Here is an 18,019-nt window from a genome sequence, read left to right as displayed (position 1 = left end):
TCAAAGGCAGTTAATGACTTGAGTAAACCTTCCTATTATAAAAGTAAGATACATTTCTTTGATTTGAATTGAGTACCTTGATTCTGGACAGAGATCCAGGAACCCGCAAGATACCTTCGGAATGCACGCCATTCTCTTCCAAGAAGTCCAAAAGCTGACAGAAACACAAGAGAAGACAATTTACCCTCAGTGAAATGACTTGGAATTCCCTGCAATTGACGGCCATAGACCTCCAAAACCATTTGAACCGCTGAATCGATTGGATGTCTTTTGCCATCAATGACAAGTGAATGAGTTGAGGACAAAAAACACACTAATTTGAATGCCATTGTAATTAAACACTGCAGTTCTGTAAATATATTTCTGAAAAATGTTGAAACACACCCACACGGTTGAATTTCTTTTGGGAAAATACCTTCTGGAGGAGGAGAGGAGTGGTGGTCCCAGGGTCCAATTTTTGATCATTTTCCAGCAGGGTGGACAGTGGCACGCCAAATAATGGACTATCTGCAAAAACAAAACATACCTTCCATTCATTCATTTCCTGAGCCGCTTATCCTCACAAGGGCCGCGGGGGGTGCTGGAGCCTCTCCAAGCTAACTGCGGAACCCTGAATCGTTGGGCAGCCAATCGCATGGCACATAGAGACAGACAACCAATCAAAGCTAGGAGCAATTTAGCGTGTTCAACCAGCTAGCCTAGCATGTTTTTGGGATGAAGGAGAAAACCGGGGTACCCAGAGAAAACCCACACAAGCCCGAGGAGAACATGCAAACTCCACACAGTGACGACCGACCTGAGATTGAACCCTCGACCCCAGAATCATGAGGCTGTCACGCTACTCATTTATTTATTGTTTATAGATTATTTATTTACTATTATTTATTGATTATTTATTTACTATGATTATTTATTGATTATTTATTTACTATTATTATTTACTGAATATTTATATACTATTATTATTTATTGATTATTTATGGACTATTTATTTACTATTATTATTTACTGATTATTTATTTACTATTATTTTGCACAGATTATTTGTTTACTATTATTATTTACTGATGATGTATTTACTATTATTATTTACTGATTATGTATTTACTATTATTATTTATTGATTATTTATTTACTATTATTATTTACTGATTATTTATTTACTATTATTATTTATTGATTATTTATTTACTATTATTATTTACTGATTATTTATTTACTATTTACTTATTATTCATGGATATCTATATATTCTTATTATTTCTTGATTATCTATTTACTATTATAATTTATTGATTATTTATTCATTGTTTTTATTTGTGAATTCCCTACCTATTTATGATGTTGACTACTTATTTATTTATGGATTATTTATTTATTCATTATTGTTATTACTTATTATTTGTCTGTTAGTTTGTTGTTGTTATTGTAGACTTTTTGGTGAGGCTTTAAAACTCATTAACTTGTATCATCACAATAAAATCATTCAATTCAATTCATTACTTTTTCTTTTTTTTCTTTTACTTTCAACTGCATCTAGTCTGCATTATGAAATGGTGTTGTTATGAATTGTTTATGCGCAATTAAGGATCATTAGTATTGAGTTTAGAAGCCGAAGAGCCATAGTTTTCCATTCTAACTTTACTGGCAGGCTGATAAAAAAAAGGAAGCAATGTAAACTGAGTATAATTGTGGCAGACATTGTCGATAAAGTGGCGCGACTCCGCACCTGGCATTTTCCTCTTGGCCATCTTCTGCCGTTTGAGATCCAGCCCGAAATGGTCGCACAGCGCCGTCATGTCGATGAGGGCGAACTGGCGAACCTTCTTCATGTCGGAGTGAGACAGGTCTTGGATTCGGGTGACTCCCAGGCGGCATTTGGGGCACACCACCCGCTAGAGACAAACAGGCAAAATCAAGCGGACACGTTGAACTTTAAAGGCCGAGAAATGCGCCACCGAGGTCGAAAAATGAAAGGCGTACGTACTGGCAGGGTGCCGTCCTCCCTCCTTCGCTGGATGCTGTTTTTGGTCACTTTGGCCTGTTGGAGGATGCGAGCCTGTTCGCAGTAAGCCACGTCGGTGATGAAGATCTCCTCTTCGGGAGCTGGCCAGAAAATATACGTTTGAGGCCTGATTTCTCAGTGCTTTCAACGAGTGGAATTGTCATTTTAAAATCACTTGGAACAGAATGTAATGTCATTTTTAGGGCAAATTTCAAAGCCAGTCACCCCCCCCCAAAAAATCACTAATTCCTAAAGTGCAAAAAAATGCATTTGCTTGCATTTTTTTTCTGCTGCTTGAACACATCTCAAAACGCAATTGAACATCGTGTGCGGTCGATTGGTCGGCGGTCTTTTGGTCGCGGTCTTTTGGTCCCCGGTCTGTAATTATCAATAACCTTCCGGGCGACCAAAAGACCGGCGACCAATCAACCGTGTACCTTGAACATAAACTTAAGCCCAAACTTAAGGAATTTAAGAAAATGTCTTCTTTAAAGCACTTTATCAAGATTAGAAAGGAGCCTGTTTTGTTAAAGCCATTTTCAGCAATGAATATTGTGACACTATTTCTCGGGTTACAACCATGTAAACATAAAAGCTGTTTAATGTAAGATACATTTTAAAAAGAACAGGCTTGTTTCTATTGTTCCCTTTAAAAAAAAAATTAAAAAGTAGTGAACGACACTAAACATTTGAAGAACGTTGAACGAATGAAGGGATTATCCTCAAATTTGCAGATTAGAAGTGTCATAAGAAAGGGAAGCAGTGATTCAATTTGGGGGTAGTGAGGTCAAAGGTCGCAGGGGTCAAGGAGGAAGTCTGGTTACTATACTTTGATTTTGTCAGGCTCTCTCACCTGATTTGGAGACTGAAGTCATACTGTTGTGGGCCAGGTCTTCACTATGCTGAGAATCAGACAAATCCTGTTGGGAAAAAGGAAAATATGACACAACTGCCAACCTCTTTTCATCAGGAGTGAATGCCATTCGCGCAGATTCGATATAAAATGTAAAAAACCAACAACAACTAACTATTGAAATCAAACTGCTCGGATGATCCACACTGCACTGGTGTTACCGAATTGATCCGGTTTAGAATGCAGTTGAACCAAATGCGGAAGCAAGATGGCGGAAGATGTAGCGATGGTGCCAATTTTGAGGCATTTAAATTGGAAATGTAGTACTTTTCCCAAATGGTTGCTTCAAAAAAAAAAAACGGTGACAATTTTTGGGATTTCCGGAGGTTGCCTTGCTTGTCCAGAGTAAAATAAAATATTTATATAATATAATAATATTTATAAAATGCTTTGTCGATGTGTCGATCTGTCTATCTGTCGATCTACCTACCCATCTACAAAGTTGTTATACAATTTGAAATGATTAAAAAAACGTACAAGTTGAGAGGTATGTATTATTAAAATGAGTCACGTGACGAGAAAGGAGTGACGTGAAGCTCACCAGACGGACGATGGTTTCAAAAACTTCTCGAACGTGGCGTTGTTTGTTCCTCTTGCGGTGGGAAGTGGTGTAGGTGTCCACCCTCCGCTGGACCGCTTCGGCCTGAGTCCGCGTCAGCGTGGATAGAAGCAAGGTGTTGTCGCCATCCTCCATGTCCTCGTTGATCAGGTTGGAAAGACCCACTTCCAGTAGCCACTGCTCCTCTTGCTCCCCTTCTGACCAACAAACACAAAAAAAAACTTTCACCATTGATGGAAACTTCCAAGTTTACACTACAAGTGTGGCTTTGTTAGCCAAGTGACGACCATAAACGTCCAATCCATTTGGACTGGGAATCAGTGTTTGTTTTTTCTTCACTTATCGCGAATTCACTACGTAAAATTGCCCCTAGCTATGAGTGTGAGCGTGAATGGTTGTTTGTCTCCTTGTGCGCTGCGATTGGCTGGCAGTGTCCCCCGGATTTGGTCCGAAATCAGCTGGGATAGGCTCCAGCACCCCCCTAGTGAGGATAAAGCGGTTCAGAAAATGAGATTTTGCCGTCAATGCGAGTCGTCCATTAGAACGTGTATCGTCGTCAACAACATTAAAAATCCTTTCAGTTCCTTTAACTCACATTAGTGAAGCTTTAAATCTCATTATACTTGCATACTGACAATAAAAGCATTCAATTGGCTGAAAAGCGGCGTAGCCCTTTCAAGCTTTTACACAAAGGAAGTCACATGACCCGGCGGCGTGTGCCATCACAAAGCCGGATGTCAATCTCTGATTATCCACAATTTTAAAAAGCCAACACGGATCTATTTAAAATAACGTCAATAGGGTTCCGATCGTAGGGCGGTTAGATTCCGGGGTGTGTCGTTATGGCGACATTATTTTGAAAACCACTAAAATCAGTTGGACGTTATTTTGAAAACCACTAAAATGAGTTGGACTTTATTTTGAAAACCACTAAAATGAGTTGGTCATTACTATTTTGAAAACCACTAAAATGAGTTGGACATTATTTTGAAAACCACAAAAATGAGTTGGACATTATTTTGAAAACCACTAAAATGAGTTGGACATTATTTTGAAAACCACTTAAAATGAGTTGGACATTATTTTGAAAACCACTTTAAATGAGTTGGACGTTATTTTGAACACCACAAAAATGAGTTGGACATTATTTTGAAAACCACTAAAATGAGTTGGACATTATTTTGAAAACCACAAAAATGAGTTGGACGTTATTTTGAAAACCACTAAAATGAGTTGGACATTATTTTGAAAACCACTAAAATGAGTTGGCTGTTATTTTGAAAACCACTAAAAATGGGTTAGGACTTTACTTTGAAAACCACTAAAAATGAGTTGGACATTATTTTGAAAACCACTAAAATGAGTCTGTCATTATTTTGAAAATCACTAAAATGATCATTATACTTGTATACTGACAATAAAAGCATCCAATTGGCCGAAAAGCGGCGTAGCCCTTCCAAGCTTTTACACAAAGGAAGTCACATGACCTGGCGGCATGTGCCATCACAAAGCCGGATGTCAATCTCTGATTATCCACAATTTAAAAAAGCCAACGCGGATCTATTTAACATAACGTCAATCGGGTCCCGATCGAATGGCGTTTAGATCCCGGGGTGCACGTAACGAGCGGGTCGCGCGTAAATAGGGAACCCCCCCCCAGCCCCTCCTTCGAACTGGGCGTGTGTCGTCATGGCAATGCGCTCTCCTCCGAAACCTGATATGTCGCCGTGGTGGGAGCGCGCTAAGGCAAACGGCGTCTGCTTACCGTCCGATTGCCTGGAATCCCGGCGGGCGCTGTCGTCGGCGAAGTCGCCCCCCTGTTTGATGGTCTCCAACTCGCTCCAGAAGGATTCCACGCACAGTTGGTCGGGATGCCGCTCCCGGTCCAGCGAGGGCGGTGTGGGGACGCCGTCGTGCTCAGCGGCGCCGACGGCAAAGGCAGCGGCGGCGGCGGTGGTGGCCTGGTCCTGCGGGCTGGCCCAGGGCTCGGCGCTCATCTCGGTGGGGCTGGGGTCTCTGGCGCACGCATACACACACGGGAAAAAATCACAGGCGTGCATGCAAACAAAAGGGAGACGCCGACCGCGGGGGGCCCAAAAACGCGGGGGAGACCGAGCGAGGTGCCGGCGAAGGGATGGAGAGACAAAAGGGCGAGAGAGAGGGAGGAGGGGAGCGCTATTGTCCCTGTGAAATGCGCTTGCGAGGGGCGGTGCGGCCGCTAGGTGTCGCTCTAAGGACGGGGTGTGGACGCGGAAAAAAAAATTGGTGAATTCGCTTCTTAATAAATGCATTTAAGAAGTCGTGTTTAAAAGGTGCGGTGATTGGCAAACTAGTAATTCAGGGTGTTCTCTGTTATAGTGAGCTGGGATAGGCTCCAGCACCCCCCGCAAACCTCGAGGGGGTAAGCGTGTTAGAAAATGCATGAATGGACGTTTAAAAGTAGTGTTTAGTGTTTTGTCATTGGACGCATTGGCTGTCAGTGAAGGCGCAAGGCAGAGATGTTTTTTTTTTTGCTGCCGTGCGTCCCAGTCCACGTGGATTGGACGTCCAGTGGCATTAAAGGGGCTTAAAGATGAGCATCTATAGGCAATTTTTAAAGGTCAAATGAATTGTCGATCATTGTCAATGGCAAGACTAATGATACTTTAAAATGGCTTTTGTTTTATTACATATTATGAATTTAGAATGGTGTATTTATTCAAAAAGACTGTAAACATGTTTAGATAAAAAAACTAATAACGCAATTCAATGCAATTTTGTCACCACAGTGAAAGATTTTAAGTATCGGTTGAAACATTTGTTATTTGAATTGAACAATGTGAGATAGTCGACCTAAAAATTGATATTTCACAGAAAATATTCTTAGTTTTCAATTGATTATTTAATAAATTCACATTTGAAAAATGATTCTACAATTGCACACAGTAGTCGCATAGACATGAATTATTATGAAAAGCACGGTACTTTTTGAGTACAATTTTACAGACCACAAAAATCAGGAAATCAAGCAATCATTCACATTTGCCGCCAACATTTTCCACCTACAAAAAGACTATTAAATAAACAGCAGTTAAAGCAACGCGAAGCATTGGTATCCCCAAAAAGCTTTAAAAAATGCGATTTTTAAATATGCAAGTATGTCACTCAAAAAAAATGCAACTCACGGAGCCACTCCAAGCCTTCGTGAGTGACTCAGTCGCATTCCAAAAATGACAAACAGGTTCGCCAATTACAAATGGTCCAGTCACGATCGCAATTTCCTTGACGGGCCAATCAAAACAAAGCCGTAAACTATGCCAAACCAGCAAGAAATACAGGTGTCAAATCACTCTTTCGCCTTTTGCACAGCATCCATCCGCAAATTGGACATCTATCACAACAACGGCACTTTGTTCACATTCCATTTCCCCCCACAACGTTCACAGGGGGTGCTACAGCCTACCCAGCCAACGCCGTCCAATGGCAAGGCACAGTGATACAAACAACCATTCCCATGGACAACTTTGAGCATTCGACCAGCTAGCCTAGCACACGTTTTTGGGGAATTCGGGCGAAAACCGTAGTACCCGGAGAAAACCCACCCAAGCCCGGGTGAGAACATGCAAACCCCAGGGTATAGAACCCTCGTTAGCACGTCTGACTACTACGCTAACCACTTCAATGACTGCTAATAAGGTCAAAAATACGATGTAAACAGATATGGGAGATGATTGTCTAATGTAAACCACTAAATACAAACTTTATTTAAAAAAAAAATCAGGACAACACCACAAATACTTTAAATAACTGCCCGATGGATCACCCACATATCTGCACTTAATTAGCAAAAGTGCTCCAGTGCCAGTTTCTCGCCATTTAATCAACAATTGTCTTATCAAAAATTCAAATGACAATCAAACATGCAATTTCCAATGGATTAATCAACACTTGTTGTGAGCATTTCAGACAGAAGTGGAATTTTTCAAGCTAATCAAATGTCATTGTCAGTGATTTTTTTTCATTTTTCCCCTTGAGTTTACTATTGAAATCCGGACAAACATTGTTTTAAGGTTTCAAGAACAGTGGTCACTACAGTCTATCCAAAAATTGCGATTATTTTATTTCAGTCACAGAGTATGTGCTGTGGTAGTTAGTTTAAGAAGGAAATTGATATAGAAACAAATGGTCGCTTCCAGCCCCTCCCAGTTAAAATTGATTGGACGCCCACTGCCGTCCACGAGTTTGTCAGACCATAAAAGATTTATAAGACAAAAAAATCCCCCTTTTTTCAATTTATTACACATTTTAAAAATATTTTTAATTATTTTATATAAGATTTTTTTTTAAACCTCATGACTTTTCAATTGTTTTTTAAATATTTTCACTCATCACTAGTTAAAAGATTGATTTTATTTCACATGATTTATTTTACTTAAAAATACCAATTATTTTTAATTGCCTATTTCAACATATGTGAATGTCACATTAATACTACAATTGGTTGCCGCCAAAATAAAATCATTTAAGAAAAAAAATATATAATCTGTGTATGAAAAGAATGAACGCATGTCCTAAAAAGTAAAAGTTCAACATTTTTTATGGCTAAAGCTGGTGATTTTTCGCCTACCTGATGATCTTTTTACGTGAAGACGCCTTGGATTTTTTGATCCTCATAGGTTTCCGTGTCGGACCTAGTCTCATATTGGTCCAGGTGGGGAAAACGGCGGGCCCCATGGCTCTTGTCACCTTGACCTCCTCCCGTCCTCCCATGTTCGTAGCGCCCGCCAAAACAAATCCGGGGATGGAGGTGGCTAGCTCGAACGTGAATGGCCTTGCTGAACAGAAAGTGGCGGCCAAGCTCCGCTGGTTTTGAGTGCGGGAGCCGGGCCAAAATGCGCTCGGGGGGAGGGGCCACACCTTCGGGGGAGGGGCCACGCCTTCAAATGCAAGGCGTTACCTGTCGCTCGAATTGGAAACAAGGTGAAAAATGAACATGGCCTTTTACGGAGTGTTGGCGTCAACGTTTTGTTATTGGGGTCAGGGGTTTGGGACTGGTGGTTTTTTTGGGGGGGTGACGGTACTTGACAAAATGGGGGAAGATTTAAGTTTGGGGACGATAATCGGCCCTGTGGGAGGGATTTGTTCAAGATAGAGCGGGGGTGTCCAAGTTATTTTTTGTCGCTAGCCATGTGGTTTTGTTGGGAAGGCTATCTGGCAAGTAATGGGTTAATAGATCATGTGAAAGGATTAGCAAATGATGTTATTACAATATATACAATACAATGTGTTATTTCAGGATGTTGCTAAGCTTAAAATTTGATTGTCTTCTGTATGCCTCTTAATAACAAAATTAATTCACATTTTTAAATCTAAATCAGTATTTTTCCCCATATGTATTTACTTGACTTCATTCATGTGCTTTATTTATTTGTTTGTTTATTTATGATATATTGTGATTTGAAAAAAAATATGGGTATTTTTTTTAAATAATGTTGAAACAAACAGCGACTATTCTTGTACTTATTTTTTCAATTTGAAAAATGTTAAGAAGACACTACATGATTTTTATTTTATTTTTACTTTTTAGTACATTTTTATTTATTTATTTTTATTCATGATATATTGTGATTTAAACATTTTACAGTGTAATTTCTTTAAAATGTAAAAACAAACAGTGACTATTGTACTGATTTTTTCTATTTGAAAAAAGTTAAGAAAACACTACAATATTTTTATTTTATTTTTACTTTTTAGTACAAAAGGACATTTTTATTCTATTGTTATTTTCACTCTTAAAACAGGTTGATATATTTATTTGATTAATTAAAAGGCAATATTACATAATCATTATTTTAAAGGGGAAACGCTAAATATTTTCAAATTATTTTCTAATAAAAAAATAACATTATTTTACTTTTTAAGGGTAGAATTTTTTTTAATATATATTCTCAAATGTTGTACGCATCAATCTTTTGATTAAGACTCAATTGAAAGATAAATTACATTTTATTTTGGCGAAAAAACCCAAAGTCAAGGCACATGCTTTACTTTGGGTAGACGACTCTCTTCACGCTTTAATCAATGATCACTGTTCAAAAATCAAGGCCAAATCTTAAATGAATCAAAGTGTGAAGGTTGTTTCTTCACACTTGGATAGAAAAGTGGCCTCATTGGGGGAAAAAAAAACTCTCTCTGAAACAACCGCCTCATTTGTTAAAATGCAAGAACTTTCTTCCACATACCGGACAGTTTGTGTGACTTGCAAAAAGGGGCGTGGCAGGCAACAAGAAGGCTGAAAATGTTTGGCCTGTCGCTCAAGCACAACAGGTCTGTCAACATTGGCACGTGTGAACAAGACCTGTCGCTTTCAGTCCAGTCCGTCCTTTCATTTGGGAAATCAAACGCTCCTTCTGATTGGCCGTCGTTGACGGCGACTGGGGACCGATCCATTTCGACCGGGTGGGTCAGCACCCGTGGAACGGACCCCCTGGTACAATTGGATTCCACGTCAGTCGCCGTCAATGGCAGGGAAACGAGATCGCTCAATGCCGACCCTCCCACTAAAATGAGTTGGACATTATTTTGAAAACCACTAAAATGAGTTGGACATTAATTTTAAAACCACTAAAATGAGTTGGACGTTATTTTGAAAACCACTAAAATGAGTTGGACGTTATTTTGAAAACCACTAAAATCAGTTGGACTTTATTTTGAAAACCACTAAAATGAGTTGGACTTTATTTTGAAAACCACTTAAATGAGTTGGACATTATTTTGAAAACCACTTAAAATTAGTTGGACGTTATTTTGAAAACCAGTAAATTGAGTTGGACATTATTTTTAAAACCACTAAAAATGAGTTGGACATTATTTTGAAAACCACTAAAATGAGTTGGATTTTTATTTGAAAACCACTAAAAATGAGTTGGACATTATTTTGAAAACCACTAAAATGAGTTGGATTTTTATTTGAAAACCACTAAAAATGAGTTGGACATTATTTTGAAAACCACTAAAATGAGTTGGACTTTATTTTGAAAACCACTAAAATTAGTTGGACATTATTTTTAAAACCATTAAAAATGAGTTGGACATTATTTTGAAAACCACTAAAATGAGTTGGACTTTAATTTGAAAACCACTAAAAATGAGTTGGACTTTAGTTTGAAAACCACTAACATGAGTTGGACTTTAATTTGAAAACCACTAAAATGAGTTGGACATTATTTTGAAAACCACTAAAATGAGTTGGACTTTATTTTGAAAACCACTAAAATGTGTTGTACTTTATTTTGAAAACCACTAAAATGAGTTGGACTTTATTTTGAAAACCACTAAAATGAGTTGGACATTATTTTGAAAACCACTAAAAATGAGTTGGACATTATTTTGAAAACCAGTAAAATGAGTTGGACATTATTTTGAGAAAACCACTAAAAATGAGTTGGACATTATTTTGAGAAAACCACTAAAAATGAGTTGGACATAATTTTAAAAACCACTAAAATGAGTTGGACTTTATTTTGAAAACCACTAAAAATGAGTTGGACATTCTTTTTAAAACCACTAAAAATGAGTTGGACATTATTTTGAAAACCACTGAAATGAGTGGGAAATGAATTTTAAATCCACTAAAACTAAAACACTAACTTGCTAACATAAAAACGATTTGTGATGATAACATATTTCTCCACAATTGTAATTGAGTTCAGTAATCACGATTTGTTCATTTTTCTTCTTTCTGAATCATTAAAAAATGCTATAACATGCCTAAATAAAGCAATTAAGATGAAGTCATTACTGTAAAATCCTTCATTAGCGTCAAGAGATTACAGTTTGTTCACTGCATAAAATAAGTCATTTATTTATAAGCCATTGCACTGCTTTTTTTGTGGCTTAGCTCATCAGTCCCGCACTAACAACAATTGCTTTATGCAAGCAATAAAAAGTACATGCCATTGTTTGTCTACATATGTTGCTGCACCCATTGTGTTCAATACGTTACGTTAAGGTTCATAAACAGTAAAACGAGTTCCATTTATTAGAATTTCCACATAAAATGTTCAATTCATTTTAGGATGAAGTATTTACAGCAGTTTTAAACTACATAACACTATTTTTAGATCATTCACGGGGGTGTATTTAGTTATTCAAATTTTTACAAGAGACGTTAATTGGTTGGAATTTTGGCTAATTACGGCAGGGCTTGGTCCCAATCCGCCCGGCAACCATAAAAGGATCTCTGTACTCATAATGGATTATAAAGAAGTTGATTAAAAAAAAAAAGTTAATCGCTCACGATGACGCATTGGCGATTAACACCGAAAGTCCGATTAAACAATGAAACCTTGAAATTTGTTGCAGGTAACCAGGTAAAAAAACAAAAATGACGGTCAAAGGAAATGCTTAATAAGCCCGAACAAGGAAATAACCTGCAGGAAGTTTTTTTTAATCAAATGTTTCAAGCGAATTTCTTAATTGCACTTCTAAAACGTCCGATAATTTTTTCCCCAATTGAAAAATGTCAAGTTTCTGGCTTAGACCCACAAAATGTCGCAAGTGGTTTCTCGAATCCAAGAAGCCGACTCGGTAACATTAATAACGCAAAATAACCCTGTATGAATAACTCTGTCAAGGAATACGGTAATCCTCAGCAAGAAAAAAAGGGGGTCTTGTGTCGAAAGCGAAGCAAGGTTTAATCCCAGCGGAGGAATTTCATCACAAGCTTCTTAACCTTTAGAGAATGAAAGGCTTGCTTGACAAGGATCAGTAGACTGATACAAAAATGTGCTTTGAATCACTTTACAACGGGGGTCTGCCTCAAACCGGTTCTCAAGGGGCCGCAGTGGCTGCAGGTTTTCATTCAAACCCAACAAGAGGACGGCGTACACCAAGGGTGTCAGACTCGGGTTGGTTCGCAGGCCGCTTTAACGTCAACTCGATTTCACGTGGGCCGGACCATTTTAGATATGATATTTAGATTTTTTAAATTATAAATGGATTAAAAGAACTGGATTAAAAGCCCTGAATATTCAGTTTTTTTTATAGATCTAAAACAATGTTTATTTGAGCTTTTTTAAATATATTTTTAGATTTTACAAAATGATTTTTGAACTAAAAACACAGAAAAAATGGATTAAAAAAATTACAATTCTTGATTTAAAAGGGGCAATATCAGGAAATTTAATATACATCTATATTCTTCATTTTAATTGGATCTTAAAACAGAAAGTCGGCACTCATGATTTACCTTCCCGGGCCACACAAAATGATGCGGCGGGCCAGATTTGGCCCCCGGGCCACCACTTTGACACCCTTGGCGTACACCTTTTACAGTTCAGCTACTTCTTTTAGAAGACACCTTATTGTTGCGGTAATGCACTTTTATTGAGACTTTTTTGCACAGCAACGCGCTCGTAACATAACATACATTGTTTAAATGAACTTGGATTACGATGCAGACACACTCAATTTAACCCAACCTTACACTAAACCTAATTCTAATTTTCTTTTAAATTTTGATACCTTTCTTCTCCCAGGTTGGCTCTATTTGCCCCGCCTCCACCCTGACTTTCAGATGCAACCTATCGAGGGTTGTTTGCTTTTGTCTTCCCTTCAAAATATTCCCAAAATGATGCACACAAATGTCCTCACAACAGGATAACGCACGACCACTTTCCAATGAGAAGTAGTATATACTCCTCTCGTATTAGCGATCAAGCTCCGCCATTCGCACTGACTAACATGAAAAAAAAATGCAAAAAAAGGCCTCCAAATCAAATCTTTGCGTTAACACAATAGTAGGAGAATAAAATCCTACCTGGCCTTGGCCCGCCCGGATCCCCGACCCGAGAGCAGCAGCAGAGCCACCGAGCTGGCTCTCCCCCACGGCATCCTGCGGACTCTTAAAGCGGACCCCCCGTCCCCCGATTTGGAGGAAGCGGCGGCCGCCCGCCACCGGCAAGCTGTTTCCTCGCAATCTCTGGGGCGCGCAAAAACACGACTAGAACAAGGATGGTGCGCGTCGCTACAATGCATCCTGGTGCAGGAAGAGGGGCCTTGGGGGGGGGGTCCTCCAGCAGAAATGGAAATGTTTGTTCTAAGCAGGGACACGATGACTTATTATATTTAATGGTTGAGCTGCAATAGACTTGAGTCAAACGTGATTGCGCAGTGGTGATGTCAATCATTAAAAACAAGTCAAGATCCCAAAAAGTCAACTTGGCTTCACTTATTTACTATCCTTGACAGTCCCAGACGTCAAATCCACTCGGATTGGGATGGCTGGCAGTGCGTGATCACGTTTCACTGCCGGTCATAGACGTCCAATCCTTCTGGACTGGGTCAAAATGGATTGGACGTCTACACCTGTGAATGGCGGCCAATGAGTTCATGCTTATTTGCTCATGACTTAATACTTTTAACAGTAATGAATTTTTTTTTTTGCTTTTTAACCTATTCTGATCCTCTGAAAATGACATGATCGGGCCAAAATAGATTAGTAGTTTTTTTTTTTTTTTTTTTATACAATGGCATTTACCATTTTATATTAGCATTAAGTTAGCGACCGCAAGAAAAATGTATTTTACTCCAAAATGAGTCATTTCCATTAATATGTTTTCAATTGCATATGGCTGTCACTAATATATATCCACAAAAATGGTTTTTGATATTTGATTAAAATAAATTTTAAAAAAATCATCTTTCTAACTAAATACTCCAAATTAACGACATCGCTCAGAGTAGTTTTTGTCATATTTTTTTGTTTACAAAAAATAATCAGCGACAATATGAGGACAAAGAATACTAAAATGCAAGTGTATAAAACTATCTGCCCAGTAATAATATCAAATAGAAGAGAGAGTAGAAAAGACAACATGGCCGCCATGTCCTTTGAGACACTGGATCCAAAAATCCAGAAAAATAAATCAAATCCAAATTTCAAATTAGTGCCTAATTGGTTTAATCTCCATCAGGACCTCCTGAAGAGATTACAAATGAGGATTATCTTTCTTAACAAACAGCTGTTTGTTAAGAAATATCAAACCATGTAAGTAGGGCTCATGGATATAAATAACACAAGTCTGGAGAAACAAAAGAACAACGCACCAAATCACGGGAGGTTGCGACCACGTCAAGCGTGACGTCAGAACAAAAAAACAAAACAAATCTCCGGCCTTCAGGTTAGTGAGCACTTTTGCTTAGGACGTGACCAATCCATCCACGTGGATTTAGGCGTAGTAACAAATCAGATCAGGTCATGAGGTCACGAGCCTTGGCGATAGCAGGTTGGAGATGTCCTGCTGACTATCAACTCGATGGCAACTTGCCCGCTCACCTCCTGGACTTTGGCTTTAACCCGATCAACAGATTAGCGCAAAAACGTCAATCTCTTCGAGGATTCAGCTCTCCTCAAACTTTCCTCCACTTTTGACTATTCCACTAGACAACCCAAACTGCTTTTTTTCTACTGAACAAGGCCTTGAGACGCCCCCCAAAAATGTCTCCTCCACAATCTCAAAGAGACACCCTGAAACCGAGACCTCTGACAAACCAGCTTAGGAGGCGGCAGGAGAGAGTGCCGGCCGGAGGAGGTCGGGCACGTTTGCGTGCGTGACCCCGCCCACCGACGGCACGTGAGGGCCAGATCGGCCTCATGCCCCGCTCACCCGCGTCTCGGCCACGCACAGCCAAGGACTAGAGCGGGAAAGTGTGGCAATACGTAGATAAGAGTCACGGTTGACAGACAAGGCTTATAGTCGTGGAGAAAATTGATTGTGTGGTGTCATATTCATGACTGGCCATTTTCCCATCATGCATTTCACTCGGTCGACATGTCCGACGTGCTGCATTTCAGCGTGAAACGGAAAAGTCTGCATTTAAAACTTTTTAGATGAGGGCTTACTGTGTGTTACCCAAAGCTTGACAAGAGTAATACCTTAAAACAGTGGTCCCCAAACTATTCCAGAAAGGGCTGCAGTGGGTGCAGGTTTTCGTTCCAACCGATAAGAGGAAACCTTTCCACCAATCTGGTATCCTAGAAGTGCAATCAGTGGATTGCAGTCAGGTGCTTCTTTTTTCAGCAGAAACCTCATTGGTTAAACTGTTTGTGTTGGATCGGTTGGAACAAAAACCTGCACCCACAGCGGCCCTCCAGGACCGGTTTGGAGACCTCTGCCTTAAAAGGCCATGGAATATATATGCTACCTAGCTATAATTATCATTACAGTGGTACCTCGACATACGAGTGCCCCGACATACGAGCAATTTGAGATACGAGTAAAATTTTGGGCAAATATTTATCTTGAGATACGAGACAAATTTTGATATAACAACATCATGGGCACTGTCTCTCTGGTCGCAACTCCCCCGTGTAATTTCTCTACGAGCACTGGGCGGAGCGTTGCATTTTTTTTGCATGTTTTTTTCCCCGTAAGTTAGTGCGAATGGCGGGGCTTGCTCGCTAATACGAGAGGAGTATATACTACTTCTCATTGGCAAGTGATCGTGCGTTTTCCTATTGTGAGGACATTTATATGCATTATTTTGGGAATATTTTGAAGGGAAGACAAAAGCAGACAACCCTCGATAGGTTGCATCTGAAAGTCAGGGTGGAGGCGGGGCAAATAGAGCCAACCCGGGGAAGAAAGGTATGAAAATTTAATACAAAATTAGAATTAAATTCAGTGTAAGGTTAGATTAAACACATTTTTGAGTGTCTGCATCGTAATCCAAGTTCATTTAAATTTGTTAATGCTATGTTACGAGCGCGTTGCCGTGCAAAAAGAAAGGGCACCCAGTAGAATACGAAAAAGTATTCATCTCGATTTGAACAAGGAGTTGCTCGAGGAAGTAAATACCCTGCCCAATCCAGCCACGCAATGGGAAGGGCGCCGTGGCACAGACAATAAATGCCGCCCAATTAAAAAGACGGGAACATGGGCGTTCTCTCCAATTGTTTACGTTGGCTCATTTATTCACTTCGAGACAGTCAAATTGTTCAAGGAACAAGTCGGACTAAACTTTAATTATGAGTGCAACAGAACATTTCAACTTTTATGTCATTGGCACTAGCTAAACAATCTGCTTGCTTAATTTAGTCACTTTTATTTTCAGTTTAAGGTCACAAGTTGAATTTACGCAAGAAAAAACAATGACTTTATTCTACTTTTTTAACTAAAAGGGTGATTCCAAATATATTTTAGTTTCTCTATATATAAATAATACATAATGTAGTAAAAGTGATTTTTAACCTTCTGCTATGAGTTTTTATAGTAGGCAAGATCATTATTTCAGTTTTAATGTACTCTTTAATTCAAAAAAATTGTTGATTTGATGCTTTATCTTTTGTAAAATCCAATTTTTTTGCAATCCAAAATTTATGCAAAGCAACATTTTATGTTCTACAACATTTTAATGTGATAAAACGTTATATTCTCGTTTGTTGCAACATATTTGAAAGCCGTAAACCAACGTTTTTTTGTCGCGATGAATTGACATTTTAAAAGCTATTTAATTTAAAGTGAAACCGGTTTAAGCAGCGTCCGTTCCGTACGATCAAAATATTTTTCATTTCCGAAGCATTGTCGACTAGTCTGGAAACTTTTACTTTAACGACACTTAGCAGACCACAAAGAGGAAATGAAATGCCTGTCGCCATGGCAACCACCAACGCGGAAATATTATACATACTACCGAAATTAAATATGGCGATTTCTTACCTGGAGAATAAGCGCTGATCCCATTTTAGCCACGGGAGGTTTTAAGTCTTGTTACATTTTGACTTTGCTAAAGGGGAAAGATAAAAATATAAATAAATAGAGCAGCTGATTCACTGTGCTTGTTGGCCCACTGGATGAAGATGAGGATGAGGATGATGCCAACGGCTTTAGCACTTACCTGGCAGATGACGTTGGCGCACTTATCCTCCGTCGCACAGGATTTTTATCTTTTAAAAAAATGCTGACTTTTATGGACAAGGTCAGAAGGTTATTCATTATAATGCTGTGGAAAAAGAACAGAAAAGTCAAGCACACTTTATTAGTTTTGCTGTTAAATCATTGAATAGTTATATTTTCTAGTTTTTTCATGAAGAAAAATATTGTTTACAAACACAAATATATATGACTCCTTAGAATACAAAATTTTATGTAAAAATGATTGGAAAAAAACAGATTTTTTTTTCTGCCATTAATCATTATTATTATTATTTTATTTTGTTAAAGTTGACTGTTATGATGTCTAAAAATAACCCTCGATTATCGCATTTTTACTTCTTAGCGATTTTTTCCTGCTATTAATTATTATTATTTTATTTTTTTAGAGTTCATAAAAATAGAAGATCCACGCTGAAAAATCGCTTGCTAATAGGACTCAGCACTGAATAAATGTTCTTTTTTAAAAATTATTATTTTTTAAACTTCATGAAAATGTCTCCCTCAAAATTCCTCGACTATCAAAACCATTGATCTATTTGACAATCCATTGTTTCACCAAACAAAGCTAAGGTTTGCTAATTTAGGTTCTCACTGACCTTAAGTCTCACAAATTATTGCATAATAAT

At 38.6% G+C, this 18,019-nt stretch overlaps 1 protein-coding gene across 3 annotated transcripts in view; it reads right to left on the bottom strand.

Moving 5' to 3' along the window:
• The window catches only part of arhgap40 (Rho GTPase activating protein 40), an 88,007-nt gene that overhangs the window by 9,377 nt on the left and 60,611 nt on the right, over window positions 1-18,019 (bottom strand). For 2 of the 3 annotated variants that reach the window (XM_077603133.1, XM_077603134.1), the window contains 9 exons: window positions 17,356-17,460; window positions 17,178-17,244; window positions 5,243-5,493; window positions 3,460-3,674; window positions 2,859-2,925; window positions 1,988-2,106; window positions 1,730-1,895; window positions 416-507; window positions 77-154 (listed from right to left, as the gene is read on the bottom strand). In XM_077603133.1, the coding sequence (XP_077459259.1) occupies window positions 77-154; window positions 416-507; window positions 1,730-1,895; window positions 1,988-2,106; window positions 2,859-2,925; window positions 3,460-3,674; window positions 5,243-5,474 (969 nt within the window). In that variant the 5' untranslated portion in view covers window positions 5,475-5,493; window positions 17,178-17,244; window positions 17,356-17,460. Of the gene's footprint in view, window positions 1-76; window positions 155-415; window positions 508-1,729; window positions 1,896-1,987; window positions 2,107-2,858; window positions 2,926-3,459; window positions 3,675-5,242; window positions 5,494-8,083; window positions 8,303-17,177; window positions 17,245-17,355; window positions 17,461-18,019 lie in introns of those variants that run through there. The other variant, XM_077603132.1, reaches the window with a different exon arrangement.

Source organism: Stigmatopora argus, chromosome 6 (assembly GCF_051989625.1).
Source record: "Stigmatopora argus isolate UIUO_Sarg chromosome 6, RoL_Sarg_1.0, whole genome shotgun sequence".
NCBI lineage: Eukaryota > Metazoa > Chordata > Actinopteri > Syngnathiformes > Syngnathidae > Stigmatopora > Stigmatopora argus.
This window is presented reverse-complemented; position numbering and strand designations above follow the sequence as displayed.